Below are 14893 nucleotides of genomic sequence, written 5' to 3'. Positions count from 1 at the left end.
CTCCGAGGGGTTCAATTTCCGAGTGATACGCGCAAGGGAAAAGGGTACCGCTGGGCATCGTTGCCTGGAGTAACACTGCCCCAATGGCAATGTCGGAGGCGTCCGCCTCCACGACAAACGGCCGTTGCGGGTCAGGATGCTTCAAGATGGGCTCCTTCATGAAGGCTTCGTTCAAAGCCTGGAACGCCTGTTGTTCTGGTGCGTTCCACTGGAACCGAGTCTTCTTCTGCAGGAGCCGGGTGAGGGGGGCTGTCAAGGCAGCAAAGCCAGGGATGAAAGTTCGATAGTAGTTGGCAAATCCAAGAAGTTGCTGAACATCCTTCACGCGACGCGGGGGTTGCCAACTCTGCAACGACTCCACCTTACTCGGCTCCATGGCGATGCCCTCAGGAGAAATGCGGTGACCCAGGAAATCGATGGTCACCTGGTAGAACTGGCACTTCTCCAACTTGGCAAACAGCCGATGTTCTCGGAGTCGCTGCAGGACCTGACAGAGATGCTGATGATGCACTTCACGCGACGGGGAGTAGATCAGGATGTCGTCCAGGTAGATCACAACAAACTGGTCCAACAAATCCCGAAAGATGTCGTTCATAAAATGCTGAAACACAGCGGGGGCGTTGGTCAGGCCAAACGGCATCACCGTGTACTCGAAATGTCCATAGCGAGTACCAAACGCCGTCTTCCACTCATCACCCGGCCGAACCCTGACGAGGTTGTAAGCTCCACGCAGGTCCAATTTCGTGAAGATCTTAGCCTCCCAGAGTCGGTCCAAGAGCTCGGGGATGAGGGGCAGCGGGTAACGGTTGCGCACCGTGATGGCGTTGAGTTTCCGGTATTTGCAGCAAAGCTGTAATTCGCCCGACTTCTTTTTGATGAAGAGCACGGTTGCAGACACTGGCGAGGACGAGGGCCGGATGAAACCGCGAGCCAAATTCTTCTCCAGGAAGTCCCGCAATGCAGCCAACTCGGGCTCCGACATGGAGTACAAACGCCCCACTGGGAGAGGCGCATCAGGGACTAAATCAATGGAGCAGTCATAGGGCCTGTGTGGGGGTAATTGATCCGCCTCTGACTCGCTGAACACATCAGCAAAGTCGGACAGTTCGGGAGGCAAGGAAACCCCTGGGGAACCCTCCACCTGGCCAGCACAGATATGGCGGGAGTGGTCCACGCACTGCAAGCTTGGGAAGGTGACCAAGTTCTGTGACCAATAGATCTGTGGGTCATGCGCCCGGAGCCACGCCAGTCCCAAGACCACGGGGAAGTGCAGATCTGAAGTGATGTAGAACTGGATGGCCTCCACATGGGAACTGATGGCCATACATACTGGTTGCGTGGCGGCCGTAATAGGCCCGGACAGGAGCACTCGACCATCGATAGTCTCCACTAACATGGGCGGATCCACCGGACACTGGGGAACAGCCCATTTGGCCACAAAGGCTGAGTCCATAAAGTTTGTGGTGGCCCCAGAGTCAATTAAGGCATGGACTGGAATCCCCTCTGGCTTGCCAGGAAGGATCAGACGTGCCTCCAAAATCAAATGCCGTGGAGGTTCACAGGCACCATCGGAACGGCGTCACTCGGTGTTGTTGTTGTGGGACGCCCGATCTATCACACCGTCTAGATCGGGCTCGGGGCATTTCCCGACAGCAAAGTAGGGGACTGTCTCGGGGCAGGCTTGGTCACTGATGCCCGCTGACGCTTCTTTGGGCAAGAAGCAGCCAAATGTCCAGGGTCCCCACAGTAAAAACACAACCCCCCCCGATCGTCGTCTGTTCATTTCCGTCACCGATAGACGAGACCTGGCGGCACCCAGCTCCATTGGCTCCTCCCTTTGGACTGGGGGCTCACGCACAACAGGGGCGGCAGGGGTCTGTGGGGTGGCACGGCGACTCTTTCGCTGCTGCAACCGGGCATCGATCCGCAGGCAAAGATGAGTCAGCCCATTCAGATCTGAGGGAATGTCCACACGGGCCAGCTCATCCAACATCTCCTCCGACAATCCATCCTGGAAGGCATCCACGAGCGCAGCCTCATTCCAGGCGGAATCCTGGCTAAGCAGCCGGAAATCGCTGATATAGCCCTGTAGGGGGCGTTGACCCTGCCTCAGAGCTTTCAGGCGTCGGGTGGCAGTCTGCGTCTTAATTGGGTCCTCGTACATTAGACGCATATGGTCACAAAACCCCACAAAGTTGTCCAACAATGGGCTAGGTTGTGCCAGCAGAGGCGTGCCCCAACGAGCTGCATCCCCCGAAAGAAGGCTTAACACAAACCTCACCTTATCCCGGTCAGTGGGGAAATCAGCTGCTCTCACGCTGATAAAGAGCTGGCATTGTCCCAGGAAAGCAGGAAACTGTTTAGGAATACCTGTAAATTTGTCCGGCATTGCAACTTGGCATTTTCTCCTGGGTGGGGGTGCAGCATGAATCTGTGCTTGCAGTTGAGCCACCTGAGCTGCCAGCAAAGTGAGTTGCTGAGTGAGCTGAGCATTCTCGGCACGTAGCTGCTCCATAATAGTTGTAAGGGGTGGGAGGCTGAAAGCAAACTGTTCTGTACCAGCCTGCTACCAGCCTTGCAGAAAGGCAACCCCTGTACAAACGGCAGAGGCTGGAACGTCTGAGGCTGGAAAACGTCTGCCAAGTTTAATTCACAAACAAACAACAGAACAAGAAACAAGATACCGGAACTTTGATCCTCAAACGGAGCGGTTGCTTTCAGCAACCAGCCCTTCCCCACAGAGGGCCAGCTGTGGGTCCTCTTCATCTGCACTGTCGGCCTCTCGCAGCTGAGTCTCCACCAAGCCAGAGGGGCCTGGCTGGGGGCTCTGCGAAGCCTCCAAGCCATCATCAGCAAGTTCGTCTTCAACACCCTCCTCCTCCCCCTCGTCTGAGTCATCCGAGACATCCGAGCCGGCTGCCAGACCCACAGGCTGACCCTGAATCACAACAGAAGTCTTCAATCAAAGACGGCATCCCTGCCTCCAGCCCCTGAAGCAAACTCCGCTGCAGGTGAGAGCACAGATGACCTCCATTCCCTCAGAGGATCCAGCAGAGCTTTGCATGCCTCCCTACCACTGAACGCCACAGAGGGAAGCATGGAAGGCTTGCAGACTGCCCAAGACTGCTCAGATGCTGCAGAAACAGACCTGGCTGAAGCCAAACGCCGCGTGAGTAAGATGACTGAACAGGAACGTGAAGAGCTGCTTCTAAAGCTCCTTACAACACAAAAGAGGGGGACACCAGCCCAGGAAACCTCTGAACACCTGGTGAGTCTTTCCCAAATGACCATGAGGCCCCCAAATATGGCACCCGCCACCCTTAGTGACCCCGGGACCCCAGGGCTTTTGGCGCGAAGTTCCCCACCCAACTGTGAGCTACAGCTTCCTGGGGCAACCGGAAACAAGATGGCTCCCCCCAGGGCGTCCACATGGCCTGGCACAGGAAACAAGATGGCGGCCCCCAGTAACCCCACATGGTCTAATAAAGACAGGCCTCAACTAAGCCTGGAGGCCCAGCAATCCCTGGCATCCAGCCGAAGTAGCATGCAATCCCTGGCATCCAGCCGAAGTAGCATGCAATCCCCTGGGTCCTCCCCACCACAAAGCCTAAAATCCTATTATAGCAATAAAGACTGTCCAGCCGAGGCTGATACATCAGCACTTGAGACAGCCATCCAGGTCCTGGTTGCAGCCCTGGAGGCCAAAAAGACATCAGGAGTGACCAGCCCCCCTCCAAGGCCGCCTACCCTCTCCCCAGGGCCTAACTGCCGGGAGGGGTCCAGCCTGGAGCCTACCAACCATCAACCCCCATGGCCTCCCACCTTCTCTTCAGGTCTTCAGGACCAGCGATGGGCTTCTCAAGGCAATTCAGGCAATCTAGGCAATCCACGTGCCATCCAGCCTCCATCCTGCCAGGAGGCATTTTGCAATCCTCAGGAAAAATCTTTGGAGCTCCTGCCAGCTGGCAAATCTGGGCTCCGCCCCCCTATGCCTCATGGGAAGAGAAGAATCCCGAGCATGCCCAGATGGATTTACCAAATAATCAAGGAAAAATTCCCCCCATGACCACTAGAGGGATACCTTTACCTTTTATCTCAATGGACACCTCTCAAATGTTTCAAAATGCCACTGACAAGAATTCCTTTTCTCCAACATCTAATCTTCCGAATGACTTTAAAAAACTGCAACTTGGGGGGGAGAATTACAACAGTTGGAGTAGAGATGTGCAGGTATATCTATTAAAGAATGGGACTCTAGAAATGGTACAGAAACCTCCTCCACTTCCGTGGGGACCCCGAGAAGAGTGGCGGCACAGGCAGGCCTATACAACGCTGCTGAGTTCACTGGATAACAACTTGTTCTCCAGCATTCCAGAAGGACTCAGAGCTGGTGAAGTTTGGCAGTTATTATACAATTTATTCAACAGCAATACCATTGGTTCGATCACCAGACACACAACTGAGTTTTACACAACCAGACTGAGGTTTGGTGCCAGCATGCCTGAACATCTTGCAAAATTAAAGGCACTCAGGGCAGAACTGATGTCCAGAGAATACCCTGTAACTGATGCCAACATGGTAGCTATCATTCTGGCTTCCCTGGACAGGAGTTGGAGCAATTTCATTGTTTCACTGGAAGGGGCCAGGAGGGAAGACATAAATCTGTCCTACCTCACAGGGAGACTCATAGAAGAAGATAGGAGGAGAAGAGATGGAGATATAGCCTTGGTGGAGCAGTGGGCTAATGCCTCCTTAAGTAACACCAGCTGCCTGCCATTAGTGCAGGTTCGCATCCCACCAGGCTCAAGGTTGACTCAGCCTTCCATCCTTCCGAGGTAGGTAAAATGAGGACCCAGATTGTTGGGGGCAATTAAGCTGACTTTGTAATAATGCCACTTGGGGGTGGCGAAAGCCCTAATAAGCAGGCATATACATAGAATGAAGGCTATTGCTAAGCACATTGATTTGTGCTTATATTTTAAGCCGCCCTCAGTCTTCGGAGAACGGCGGGATATAAATGGGATTTTTTAAAAAAAGATAAAATGTTTCAATGCACCAAGTACCTAAAGTTGAGGATTCCCTGTGAAAACAAGGCCCTAAGTACATAGGTCCTTCCCCGATTGTGAAAATTATGCACCCGATGACTACAGAACTGAAACTGCACAGAATGCTGGGTAAAGTATGCCCTGTACATCGCCCTGAGTCCTTCGGGAGAAGGGCGGTATAAAAATTTAATAATAATAATAATAATAATAATAATAATAATAATAATAATAATAATAATAATCAAAACTGGTACCAGTTGGAAAAGAAGCACCTGATCCAGTAAGGGTGGAGGGGGAAATATATTATGAGGTTAAGCAAATCATAGACTTTAGAATCCATAAGGGGAAACTACAGTATCTATTACAGTGGAGAGGTTATCCAGTGAGGGAGAAAGTTGGATCAAACCCCATAACATTAGAGCAGAAGACTTAATAAGTAGATTCCAGCCAGAATATCTTCAAAAGCCAGGGGCCCTTAAATGGGGAATTAAGGGAAAACAAATGCCTTAATATGTGTTTGCTATTTTCCAGGTACTTGCTAGATATTAGGAGGGTTCGCCTGTCAAGTTTCAAAGGACCTTTTTTTCCTGCTGCAACAGTTATTGCTTCTCAGCTTGCCAATGTACTTGGGGGAAAGGAATCAGATTTGAATGCAGACTTCAATGATTAAGGAAGCAGACCATGGGAACCCAGGACATTTACCAGGTGTCTGACCAAACTTTCTCAAAACAATACTGCTGCATTCAATTGGCCCCAATATTGAGAGGGAGGAGAGAGAATACTATGCTTTTTCTATGTAGGGCTTGGGGGGGTTTTGCCAGAGCTTCTTCTGCTTTCATACGTGCCAAAATGATGTACTCAATAAAGATTTACATGAAGAGATTAGAATGTCTCATAGGTGTTTGCATTGTTGGGATCATCAACCAGAACCTTGACACAGACCTTGGAGGAACTGAAATACCAATTCAGAAAGAATCATGAAGGAGATGAAGTTGATAACCTCCTAACTAACTTTAAAGATACCTACCAAGCTTAAAGCAGTCCAAAGCCCAGGATAATGCTCCTATGTGTTCTCTCTTAAAGGGTTGCTTAATCCAAATATTGGTTAACCTGCATGCTGAGGAAAAGGAGGGCTAGCAACAGTTTAAAAACACAAATATTAATTATTAATTTATTTTATTATTTGATAATTATGTTGGATTTTAATTTTATTAATCTAACTTCTTTATTTCCTTATACTTTAAATAACCTTAATAGTCAAACAGGCAGACTAAACATATAAACCAAGAACAAACAAAATCAATAATTAAATTTTAGGAACCCAAGAAACAATTTCATTATCAGTTCCCTACTTTTATCACTAGATCTCCCTTAGTGTTTAGATCTGGTCTCAGGATGATAATGTAGCACTTGGGGAAGAAGATACAGCCCAACAGTCCACCACTGGAGACCAAGATGGAGAAAACCTGCACGGCCACCATGTATTTTCCTCTGGTGCTCAAGTAAGTGGGGAGGAAGGAGATCCAGACACTGCAGAAGACCAGCATGCTGAAGGTGATCAGTTTGGCTTCATTGAAAGCTCCAGGCAGATTTCTGGCCAGGAAAGCCACAGTGAAACAAATGGCAGCAAGGAAACCCATGTAGCCAAGGACAACATAAAACATGGTGAGAGATCCTTCATTGCATTGAAGAATGATCTCTCCAGGCTGGGAATGAAGATCAGAGTCAGGAAATGGGGGAGAAACTCCCAGCCACATGATACAAATGAAAATTTGGATAACTGAACAAGAAAGGATGATAAAGTTGGCCAAGCTCTTCCCTAACCATCTTCTCATTCTAGTCCCTGGTTTTGAGGCCAGGAAGACCATCACCACCATGATAGTTTTGGCCAACACAGAAGACACGGCTACTGAGAAGACAATGCTGAACATTGTTTGTCGGAGAAGACAGGTGACTTTTCTTGGTTGGCCAATGAAGAGAAAGGAGGACAAAAAGCAAAGCAGGAGGGAGATCAGGAGGATGAAGGAGAGGTCCCGGTTGTTGGCTTTGACAATGGGAGTTTCTAGGTTTTGAATGAATATGATTAAAACAAGGCCTGTGGTTAGGAACAAGAGTAGGGCAAAGGAGATGAGGCTGATGCTCAGATGCTCTTCATAGGACAGGAAGCTTATTCTTTTGGGGATACATCGGACTTGGTTCTTGGCTGGATATTGTTCATCTGGGCACTTGGTGCATTTGTCAGTATCTGAGAAACAAGAAACAAGAAAGTCTTAATGATGGTATATTCTTACACTCCAGCAAAAAAGTTCCCCAATATATATAACTATTAAAACCAAGAACAACAAAAGAAAAATAAAAGAAGAAATAATGGTGCCGCAACCTCCCTACTCTGAGGTAATCCACCAGATTTTTATCTTGCACTGATTTTACTTTATTCCTAATGGTTGGGAGAAGTAGCAAGTCTCCACAGGTTTAAGAAAATGGGGGCCTATTGAATTTCAAGGGGGAGTGGGTCCAATGGGGCAAGAGCTACACCAGAAAAAGCAGGCATCTGAGGACCCATCAAGTGGGAATCTTTTAGGGAACATATCTTTTTGAATGCCAATTATTATCTGCTCTCGTGGGACAAGCAGGTATCCTCAAGGAGAGGAAGCCCTGCAGATACCCTGGTCCTTTCTCATGTACGGTTTTAAAAGGTGAATTTCAGCAAAAATAATCATTAGAGCACAGAAATTCACAGTATCTCCAAACTATGAGGCCTTTTTAAAAATCCCTTAAAATATGACTCTTTCAACAACCCTGGAGATCTCCTGGAAACAGGGCCCTGTGTGCTGCTTGCATGGTAGGTAGCATCTTGACCTTAAGGAAAATTAATTCATGAAGGAATTCATAAAACACAAACTTTGTCTGCAAAGTCTTTTTACACTGTAGAAATGAGAAGATGAAGTGATATATTTCCATACTCTCTAGATTTGGCAAATAATTTTAAAGAGAGAATAAATTCAACATTGGTATCAATGGATGGTAAGTAGATTGATCTTTTATTAGTTCTCCTCCCCCCTTTTCTGTTCATTTTAATCCTAACACAGCATGTAATTTTTTTCCCCTTTCAGAACTAGGACTATATTCTTTTTTTGTTCCTGTTGTAACTGTTTGTATATTTAATTTAATTTAATTTAATAATTTTATTTATATACCGCCCTTCTCCTGAAGGACTCAGGGCGGTGAACAGGGCAGATATATAAAAACTACAAAAATACAAAAGTTAAAAGAAAATTAAACATATGCCCAACTAAAAACAGTAAATACATATATTAAAATAACAATAAAAACCCAAGCCATCCCCCATCAGGCCAGGCCGGCTTGTTCAAATAAGAGTGTCTTCAGATCGTGACGGAAGGAGCGAAGGTCGGGCGCCATCCGGAGCTCAACTGGCAACCGATTCCATAGCTCCGGGGCGCCCACAGAGAAGGACCTCCCCCTGGGGGCCACCAATCGACATTCTCTGATCGGTTGCACCCTGAGGAGGCCCTCTCTGTGGGAACGCACAGGGCGGAGGGAAGTTGATGCCGGCAGCAGGTGCTCCCTGAGGTACTTCGGACCCATGCCATGTAGGGCCGAATAAATATCACTATTTAAGAACAAAGAAAATGGGAAAGATAAGAAAAGGTGGGAAGGAAATATCCACAAAGATTTTGTGGTGAATCCTCTGTTTGATTTTCATTTGCTTCTTGAAGCCAACATACAAAGTGCATGACAAAGGAAATACAAATCCTCAAACAGGAACAGGAAACAACATAAAAAGCCGCAGAAGGTATAAAAACCCACCACTTCCAAAAACATGTGGTCAGCTTTCCCAGAGCCACGCTTCTGTCTGGCTCTTCTCTTCAATAGACTTCAACGTTCTTTCTAAAGCAATTTCCATTGTTTATTCCCAGCTTGGACTGGACCCTGATGAAGATTTTTCTTTCAACAGATGTAAAATCATTTCTCAAGATACGGAGAATTTATGTGTTCCTAGCAAAGATAAATGTGGAAGGACACATCCAAACTGGCAAATAAAAGGGATATTTCCTATGCCATCCACAACATCCTTCATTCTACCTCATCATTCAAGATATTTTTTCGTATAAATCCCATTTAGGGAAGAAATTGGACACCATTAAAATTAAGAACTAAAAAAAATCAAATTTACATGTGTCTTTAACATGCCTATTGATCAAAGTTTCCCTATGGTGTCACCCACCTTCCTGAGTGGAGATGGTCCCCTCTGGACAAGGAATGCAGTCATAGCAGCAAAATGGCTGTCCTTCTCGAGCCTGCTTGACAAATCCAGGATGGCATTTTTCCACACATTTAGACTGAGGCAAAGACTAAAGAGAAAAAGAAGAAATGTCAAAAAAATATGTTAGGACTCACCATCCATGTAAGATGGAGGTAGACATGAGCATTGGCCAAGTTGTCTCTGGGCTTCACACAGACAAATATGAAATCTCTGACCCCTTTCAAATGCTTGCAGGAGATACAATTGCAGGAAGATGCTTCATTCAGTTTTTCCCTTTTTCTTCTGACATATCAGATTACAAAAAAGAAAAAGTACCTTTCTACTTAACAAAGTCTGGAGGGATAAAACTGAGAAAACATTTAACCATTAATTGGCAACCGGTGGGTTCCTCCTCGTAGTGGAATTAACATGCATTCCTCCATTCTTCATAAATACTAGCAGCAGTTTTAAAGCATATAACTACTGGTGCAAAGTTAATAAAATAAATAAAATAAATAAAAATAAATAAAATAATGAAATGGAGACTGATAGACTTCCCAAGTCATTCCTACAAGCGGTGGTTTAAGCTCCCGGCTAAGTGAAAATGTTATTTTATTACAAGGCTGTTTGTGGCATAAATGGTCATGGATGGGACCACAACCAGCTGCCTGCAATTAGTGCAGGTTCGCATCCCACCAGGCTCAAGGTTGACTCAGCCTTCCATCCTTCCGAGGTAGGTAAAATGAGGACCCAGATTGTTGGGGGCAATTAAGCTGACTTTGTAATAATGCCGCTTGGGGTGTGTGTGAAAGCCTTAATAAGCAGGGATATACATAGAATGAAGGCTACTGCTAAGCTTGTAAGCCGCCCTGAGTATTCAGAGAAGGGTGGGATATAAATGGGATTAAAATTAAAAAAAATGTTTGGGAAAGCTTTTGTCTCTATAGGACTAGGCATTCTGTGTGGAAGCCATCATAACTTTCACTTTCTATTTTTACTTCTTAAACTTTTTAAATTCGAAAATTATTATTTCTTTTTAATTTCCTTGCAAACAGGGTGGGAATTGATAGTTAGTGCCATCTACCGCCCTGAGTCCTTCGGGAATAGGGCGGTATATAAATTCAATTAATAAATAAATAAAATAAATAAATAGTGGTGAAACCTGAAAATTTTATCCACCCTCCCTGAATTGAGTTATCTCTGATTGAAACTTGGCTGTTTCCCCAAGTTGGCTGATTGCAGAAAATCAACAAAAAATTCAAAAAATGGGACATAAGTCAACTGAGGTTGATAGAAACTAGAAGACTTGAAAGATGAAAACTAAAAAATGATGCAAATAAATGGAGAACTGGAAGACTCTCTTACGGTCATAGAAATGGAGCAAGCATCATACTTTTTAAGATTTCAAAACATACAAGAAGAGAAGGAGGAGGATCTTTTAGAATTGATAACAGAGTTGCTGGCAGATGTATTAGGATTTGGGAAGTCACAAATGGAAGGGGAAGTAGACCAGGCCTATCGTGTCAACTCAAATTGATAAAAGAGCTACAAGAGATGAGATTCTGAGAAAAGTAAGAGATGAACCATTGAAATACAAAGAAAAAGAAATCGTGGTTCTCAAGCAAATCCCTAGAAGGATAAGAGAGGCTTGCCAATTTCTAACTAAGAAACTTGTTGAAAAAGGAGTGAACTTTAGATGGCTGATTCCAGAAGGGATTTTAATCTATTGGGATACGAAAAGATACAGACTGGATACACCACTTAAAACATTGGAGTTCTTTGACAGTCACAGACCCTTTCTGGAGAGAGACAAACCGGAACCCAAAAAACAAGAGGAAATGCCAGTTAAAGGTGAGGCCAACCAAAGAGTGAGGGTATAGACTAAAGAAACTAAAACTACATACTCCTACTCAGAAGAAGGCATAAGACCAAGAGATCAGAGACAGATAAGATCAACTAGAAGATTAAGACCTATATATAATTGAAAAGGGGACGACAGAGAATGAGGTGGCTGGATGGAGTCACTGAAGCAGTAGGCGTGAGCTTAGATGGACTCCAGAAGATGGTAGAGGACAGGAAGGCCTGGAGGAACATTGTCCATAGGGTCGCGATGGGTCGGACACGACTTCGCAACTAACAACAACAACAACAATAATTGAAATGGATGGAGGAGACTGGGATCTTATCAATAAATATCAATGTCTTAAATTCCCCCTCTAAAGGGAGAAATTTTTTTACATACTTACAAAAAATTAAAAATGGACATAATTTGTCTTCAAAAACGCATAATAAGAGGAAACATATCAAAATTTTAGAGCAATCAAAAATTGGCAAACTCTACTTCGCATGGGCATCTCAAAAAGAAAAGAGGAATATCCTTTTACATTAAAGAAAAGACGAGTCCCAAACAAATCTATGTGGATGAAGAGGGGAATTCTAATGGTTGAAATTATGATGGACCAAAAGCAGATATTAATGATTGGAATATATGCACCTAATGATAACCAAGAACAATTTTATCTTGAACTATGTAAGAAAATATTAGACCTAAACTACCAAAATGTTTGTATAATGGGAGACTTTAATGCAACAGTGGGTGGAACTTTGGACTATAAAAGTGCCAAGCAAGGAAGGAAAGGAGGAAATTTGTTATCTAGAGCATTTTCAAAAATGATAGAAGAATTCAGCATTTTAGATACATGGCGAGAGAAAAGCCCAGAGAAACTACAATATATATTTTACTCAAATAGACACAAATCATGGTCAAGAATCAACATGATATGGATTTTGTTGGACTTGAAACTAAAGATTCAAGAAGCGGAAATCAAAACCAATGACTGGGCAGACCACAATCCAATAAAATGACTTGGAGAGGAAATAGAGCACAACAATGATGAAAACTGTAAACCTGAATGCAGGTACTTATTTTCATATCTGGTGGACATGTCCTAAAGCTAAAAGGTTCTGGCTTAAGATACACATATGGTTGGAGAAAAGAATTAAAAAAAACAAATAGAATTCAAACCAGAATTATTTTTGTTAGGAATGATAGTTCCCAACTATGACAAGGAGAGTGGATACTTAATGTTACATGTACCGCTAGCAGCGAGAATTATGTATGCTCAATATTGGAAAAATAAAAATTTACCGACTGAAGAAGTATTAATTCAGAAAATATTAGATTGTGCAGAAATGGATAGATTAACATTAGAGTTTAAAGAGAAAGAGCATTCAGTTTAATCCAGAACTTGGAATAAATTTTATCAATGGCTAGATAAATGAATTAGAGAGAAAGGAATGTGATATGTAATTTTGACTTTATTTTAGTAAGAAAAATACTATGCCTTGAAAACTTAATATTGTTTATGATAATTTACTATGCTTATTATTGTTATCAATCATTAGCTTTATCATTTTAATTTATATATATTTACCCAGACAATATGCTGTTAGCCAAATATTGAATGTTATTGGGAGAAAACCCAACCCTCACCCCAACCTTCCCTGTACCCTAACCCTAATTCCCACCCCTTCATACCCCTCCCCAATCCTATAAAAACCAATAAAATCTCTTCAAAAAGAAGAAGAAGAAAAGCCTTGGTCAACAGAATTGAAGCATGCTTATCTGCCTAAGAAAATTATAGAGGTTTATTCCACACATTCAATTCTCAGTGAAGGTTGCCCACTATTTTTTGACTGGGTTTAGCCCACTTGAAATGGCTTTGGAAAAAAAGAGAAAAGACATCAAAATTTTCCCCACCTTGTTGAGCAACTTGAACAAAGCATCTTGGTGGATTGTAATTCTTTGTCTTTCAAAACTCCCCAATTGCTTGTGCATGGGATCCTCCTTGGGGAGAACTAATCTACTAATGATCTGCAGATCTGCTGCTACGTCTCCATTCTGATCCAAGTACACTTTCAGCAGGGAAAGATTGTACAATTCCCTCTTCTTTAGAAATGGATGGAACTAGAATGGAAACATCCAGGAATTTAAAAGCAGAAATCTTGGTTTCTTATCTCTTATCACTTTTTACATTTGAATCTTTCTTCTATAGTGGTTTAACTTGCAAATATTGTGAGTTGGGAGAACAGGTATTACCATTATCTTCAAAACTGAAGTACGAAGATTCAGCAATATTTCTAAATCATGTATTACACTGATAAAATGCATACTGACAAAATGTAATTGACAAAAAATGTCAATCTAGCAAAGATCACCTTTCGAGTAAACAAAATACACAAATAACTAGAATATTCATAAACTCCTTGCAAACAACAGGGTGATTACGAGAAAGCAAGGATTTGTTAAGAAGAAAATTGCAAGGCTAATCTTCATTCAGGTAGAGGAGATTGGAAAATGACCAGATGAAGTAATTCTACTTTATTGTAAGGCTATATTAACAAAATCTTGCAGTGTGGAAGCACAAACCTTTCACCATCTCTTCTGACAGTCAAATTTAGGGAGGACTTTTTCTGAGTTTATTTCTCTGCCTATTATGCAGCTCTGGGTTGCCTTCCCCCCCAAACCATCTTATCTGATCCTTTCCTGCATCTCGTTCTCTTGTCCTCCAAACCAATTCACATGTATCGTTTGTCAACACTGCTAACATCGAAAGTTATTGCTTGACAAGAGATGAAGGAGTAGCTATTTCATATGTTAAACTTGTGTATTGCCTTAATACATTTAGTCTAAGGTTGGGAGGGGGGACAAGTAGGATTGCACCTTTCAAGGCCATTTCTAACTAAGAAGATAAGACCTTGGAGGGTTTTCTCACGGAAGGGAAACTGATTCTTTAAATTAATTGGAGAATATGATTAATGGCAAAATTAGAAAGGTGGAGAATTGTGTTTAAATATATTGTGCAAGGGGCGGAGATTTCAGATTCCAGCTTCCATTGAGCATACATTTGCCAGTGTATTAGGCTAATAAAGGACTTGAAAAGCCCATACATCGGAAACTTGACATCATTATACTTCCTTAACAGATTGTTTGAATGCTGGTGGTATAAGTTGTTTTTAGGAAAGAATTAGAAAAATCCTTCATGATGTGATGATTGGGGATGTAATGTATGTGACTGACATACAGTTTAACAACTACAGGAGGCGCTGTGCTGGACAGCTCCGGCAAGGAGCCACGTTCGGCGGGAAAACCTTGCAAGCCCTTTGGGTGACACCCTGGCGGGAAAACCAGGTTTGAATCCATTGGCTAGCACCCACCTGGACAGGTACAAAAGGACCCAAGTAACCTCGTTTCCCCAGTTTGATTTGTTCCAGTCTGCCATTCCAATAAAGATCATTTGTAGCCATCACGCGTGTGTGTGTTACTGCTCAAAACGTAACAGTGGAGACAAGGATGGGATCCTGTTTTGGTATCTGCTAACAACTGCCAATCAACCCAGCATCAACCGTCGAAACAGCCACACTCAACCGGTCTACCCAGCATCAACCGCCGAAGCAGCCGCGCTCAACCAGTCTACCCAGCATCGACCGCCGAAGAAGCCGCGCTCAACCAGTCAACCCGGCGGATGCTCGAAGCAGGATCGGAACCCAGGAGCAGAGAAACAGCAAGATTGGATGCGATGGC

General features: G+C 43.9%; 1 protein-coding gene across 1 annotated transcript; it reads right to left on the bottom strand.

Annotated features, from left to right (window-relative positions):
• Positions 1-6385: 6385 nt before the first annotated feature.
• On the bottom strand, positions 6386-14616 carry LOC310633208 (vomeronasal type-2 receptor 26-like; the record flags this gene model as incomplete). Its single annotated transcript, XM_083350893.1, has 4 exons — positions 6386-7290; positions 9292-9418; positions 13070-13276; positions 14527-14616. 4 exons carry the CDS (start codon positions 14614-14616, stop codon positions 6386-6388), a joined length of 1329 nt encoding a protein of 442 aa, XP_083207019.1.
• Positions 14617-14893: the final 277 nt, after the last annotated feature.

This window comes from Vipera ursinii (genome assembly GCF_947247035.1).
Source record: "Vipera ursinii genome assembly, chromosome: 2".
NCBI lineage: Eukaryota > Metazoa > Chordata > Lepidosauria > Squamata > Viperidae > Vipera > Vipera ursinii.
The sequence above is the reverse complement of the archived record's forward strand: the minus strand, read 5'-3'. Positions and strand labels throughout refer to the sequence as shown.